Consider the following 4,518-nt stretch of genomic DNA (forward strand, 5'->3'; position numbering starts at 1 on the left):
ATATCTTTAAGCATTCTGTAAATTAGTTTTTTATATTCTGTATCTGATAATTCCAGGATTGTATCTTCATTTGGGAAAGATTTTGATTCTTTTGTTTGGGGGGTTCGAGAAGCTGTCATGGTCTGTTTCTTTATGTGGTTTGATATGGACTGCTGTCTCTGAGCCATCACTGGGAAACTAGATTTTCCAGGTAATCAGCTAAAAAAAATGCAGTCAGATCCCTATCTGAATTCTCCCTCTGGCTCCGGGTATTCGGATGTTAATGGAGCCACCTGGGGAGGGTGGGGGAGGGATCAGAGAGCTAGGAGTGTAGCACCACAGAATATAGAGCTGATCACTGCGTTCACGCTCCGCCCCCGTCCACCAAAATCCGGGCGGGACGGCTCCCCGGTTGGGACGCTACTCTCCCTGCTCCGAGACCAGTCACCTCCTCCCGGGGACTTCTCCCTCCAGTGCGCGGCACCGCTTGCGTGAACTGGGTGGGCTTCTCCCGCACGAACGGGTGGGCCCGCCCCCAGGTCTATTCAGGATAATATAATTGGACCCCGCACTCACGCCCCGCCCGCTTTCGCCAAAATCCCAGCGGGAGGGCTCCCCTGCTGGGATGCTGCTCTCTCCACTCCAAGACCAGTCACTTCCTCCCGGGGACTTCTCCCTCTGGCGCGCCGCGCCACAGGCGCGAACTGGGTGGGCGTCCCCCCGCACGAACGTGTTGGCCCCGCCCCGGGGTCACTTTAGGGAAATATAGCTGACCCCCCCCCCGCTTGCGCCCCGCCTGCTTCCCGCCAAGGTCCCGGCGGGACGGCTCCCTGGCTGGGACGCTGCTCTCCCCGCTCCAAGATCAGTCACTGCCTCCCGGGTGCTTCTCCCTCCGGCTGCGCCACTACGCCACCCACGCCAACCAGCTAGACTCTCTCCCGGGATGGGTTCGGGGGGGTAGGGCTGGGCCCCTTGTCTGTGCCATCTGCCCCCCTGGGCTCTGCCCCAGATGGGGCTCCGAAGGTCACCTGCCACGTACGCTGGCTCCTAGTTCTGAAAACGGTCGCTGTCTGCCCGTATTTCTTCGTTTTCCATCTCTAAGTCTGTGCTTGTTGTTCAGAGTTCGTAGATTGTTATGTATGTGATCGATTCACTTGTTTTTCCGAGTCTTTGTTGCAAGAGGGATCCGCGGTAGCGTCCACCTAGTCCGCCATCTTGGCCCCGCCTGGTGGGGTGTCTTAAGTTAATCTCAATTGAGATATAATAGAGTAGATTGAGCAAGCAAGTAAGCACAGATGAGGGAAGATTGGGGCCACGCCACATGAGATCTCCAAGGAACCAGGAAACAGAAAAAAAGTGAAAGACCTTCCCCAAGACCCAAAAGACAGAAAGCCTTCCCCTAGAGCCGAACCCTGAATTCAGACTTCTAACCTGCTAAACTGTGAGAAAATGAATTTCTGTGTGTTCAAGCTATCCACTTGTATTTCTGTTATAACAGCACTACATAACTATGACATTCCCTATTGGGTAACAAAAAGCTTTGCCCTTGACTATGACCTTTAAGGTTGCCGGTGCGAATCCACCCAGTGGCACTGCTGAAGAAAGGCCCGGCAGTCTCTATCTGTAAAGAAAGAAGACTCTATGAGGCAGTTCTCTTCTGTAACACGTGGGGTCACACTGAGTTGGAATCAACTTGACAGCAACTGGTTAATGCTGTTGGCCTTCGGAGGCCCCCCAAGTAGCCTTGGCACTTAGAGGGCCCCCCACAGACTTGGCCAGATGTGCCCGGTCCTGATTTCCATCTTGGAAGTGAAGTGTAAACAAGGTGCAGCTTCTGACGTGCAGGGCTGTGATCTCTCATCATCGGAGAAGGGTGGAGTGCCAGGACTGGTCAGGAATCCAGACGAGGACCCTGAAAGTGGACTGAGGTGACCATTAACCCCAGAACAGTGGATTCCCATGATCCCCGCCCCTGACATTCACCCTCGCAGGCCCCACCAACACTCTTGGCCCTGGGAGGCCCATCTATAGCCTTGGGCTGGATATGACATGCCCTGGCTTCCATCTAGGAAGTGCCGGGAAGGCGTGGCTTCTGGCCTGAGGGGCTGCGGTCTTTCATCATCAGAGGAGCATGGAGTCTCAAGACTAGTCAGGAGTCCAGATGAGGACCCTGAATGTAGACTAAGGGGACCACATAACCCTTACCAGAGGAGGTCCCACAAAGTCCCGCCCCTACCGCCGGTCTCAAAGGCACCAGAACGACATTGCCCAGAAGGTCTCCTTACCGGAAGACCTTGGTCCAAGGAAGTACCCCAGTTCTGAAGAGGGAGGATGCCTGGACTCTAACTACAAGCCAGGCGAGGGCCTTAGTGTTAATGAGGGGGCTCCCCCCAAAGGAGACGCCCCCCCCTCAGCTCAACCTTCCTCTTAGCTCTGGGAGCCTGCAGACAGGGGTAGCCAGATGTGTAGCACCCTGACTCCCCTCTAGGGAGGTGAGGGCCTTGGTCTGAGCTGTATTCCACTCATGCTTTCAGATGGACTCAAGTTAGTAGAGGGAGAACTACCAAGTCCTACCCTGAAGCAAGGTCAGGGTAGGGGAAGTGCCCTGGCCCTGCCAGCAGGTGAAATGATGGCCCTAAGAGTGAACTTAGAAAAACCCCAAATAACTCAGTACAGAGTCCTTAGTGCCAGGCCCTGCTGTCACCCCAGTAAGCCGCAAGCAGGGCTGGCAATCTACAACCTAATCCTTCCTCTAATTTCCTCTATAGGGTCCTGACCAGGACAACAGGAACCTTGTGGGGTTCTAGAGCAGTGCCCTCCAAGAATTCTGCAAAGGTGGCGTTTGTTAAAGCCAAGGAGGCATCTCTCTGCTGCAGGGGTGCACGCCCTCTCAGCCTCCCTCCTCCACCGTGCCCTCATCACCTGCCCTCCTTCCACACTCTTGCCTGCTGTCCTTGAGCAGAGTCATCATGCCTCGGGGACAAAAGACTAAGCTCTATGCCCACGAGAAACGTCACCAGGCCCAAGGTGAAACCGACAGTGTCAAGGGTATTCAGGCCACTGCAGCAAAGGAGGAAGGGTCCCCCTCCTCTTCCTATCCTCCTTTTGGGGGGCCTCGCCAAAGCTCCCCTGCTGCTCACACTCCCCAGGGGTCTCAGAGAGCCCCATCCACCACCACTGCTGCTGCAGGTGCTTCAGGCAGAAGAGCTCCTAGAGGGGCCAATGGCCAAGGTGAGGGACATCCAAGTTCCTCTTCTGGCCGAGCCCTCAGTGAGAGGTCATGTACAGACCCTCTAACCAGGAGGGTGATCACCTTGTTGCAGTTCCTGCTGTCCAAGTATGAAGTGCAAGAGCGCATTACCAAGGGAAAAATGTTGAAAATCATCAACAAAAGGTACAAGGAGCACTTCCCTGAGATCCTGAGGAGAGCCTCTGAGTACATAGAACTGGTCTTTGGCCTTGACGATTCCAAAGGTCAATCCTATTCCCTTGTCAGCAAATTGGAGATCACCGAGGAAGAGAATCTGAGTGGTGGCAGGGGATTTCCCAAGAAGGGGCTCCTGATGCTTCTCCTGGGCATGATCTCCATGAATGGCAACCGGGCCACCGAAGAGGAGATGTGGGAATTCCTAATGTGTTTGGGATGTACAATGGGAAGACGCACTTCATCTTTGGGGAGCACCGGAAGGTCATCACCAAAGATTTGGCCCAGGAAAAGTTCCTGGAATACCGGCAGGTGCCCAACAGTGATCCTCCACACTTAGAATTCCTGTGCGATCCCAGAGCCCAAACTGAAGCCAGCAAGACAAAAATCTTGGGAGTTTTTGGCCAAGGTCGAGGATACCAACTCCAGTGCATTCCAAGCCGTGTATGAAGAAACTTGTAGAGAAGAGGAAGAGAGAGCCGCAGGCAGAGAATGGGCCGGGGCTAGTCCTAAGGCCAGGACCAGGGCTAGTGTCAGGGCAAGTCCAGGTGGTCATCCCATCCCTAGTGAGCTCTGAAGCATATTCTTCACCTTGTTGTTGAAAAGGGCTGTTTACCTAAGTAGTGGAGGCAATATGGGGCTGGAGGGAGCATATGTATGTCTTCTTTTATTCCTGTTATATTTCAGTAACTTGTAGATTTAGCTCGTTTTTTGTATTCTTGAAATGTTAGTTTTCATTGAAGGTTTATTAAGATTCAGAATCTCAATTCACCCTCATGCATTTATTGCTGTTTTTCAGATTTAGCAGTAAGAGTTTTGTATTGTGTAAAACAAATTGAAAATCCTGCCATCTTTTTTTCTGAATCCTGAAATAATTAACGTGGTTTCAGAATAGGGACGTTCTTGGAAATATTAAAGACATCCACAACAGTTAGTTCGGATCACAAGATAGAGGCAGGAAAACATAAAAGTTGGTCAAATCTTGGTTTCCCTTATTCCGTTTCATAAAAGTAAAACATACATGTCCTGGATTTGTTTAGCTTTTTTCAGAATGTGGGAGAAAATAAATTGTGATGATTTGACCTCTTGTTCACGGGCTCTTACTTTCCCCAAAG

General features: G+C 52.3%; 1 protein-coding gene across 1 annotated transcript; it reads left to right on the plus strand.

Moving 5' to 3' along the window:
• The first annotated feature begins 2,948 nt into the window (after nt 1-2,948).
• Nucleotides 2,949-3,743, plus strand: LOC126068806 (melanoma-associated antigen B2-like). The gene has a single exon (XM_049871503.1). It carries the CDS (start codon nt 2,949-2,951, stop codon nt 3,741-3,743), a length of 795 nt encoding a protein of 264 aa, XP_049727460.1.
• The last annotated feature ends 775 nt before the right edge of the window (nt 3,744-4,518 follow it).

The sequence above is a fragment of the Elephas maximus genome, chromosome X (assembly GCF_024166365.1).
Source record: "Elephas maximus indicus isolate mEleMax1 chromosome X, mEleMax1 primary haplotype, whole genome shotgun sequence".
NCBI lineage: Eukaryota > Metazoa > Chordata > Mammalia > Proboscidea > Elephantidae > Elephas > Elephas maximus.

Coding starts and splice junctions, on each gene's coding strand:
- LOC126068806 (XM_049871503.1), top strand. CDS start 2,949: ATGCCTCGGGGACAAAAGACTAAGCTCTATGCCCACGAGAAACGTCAC.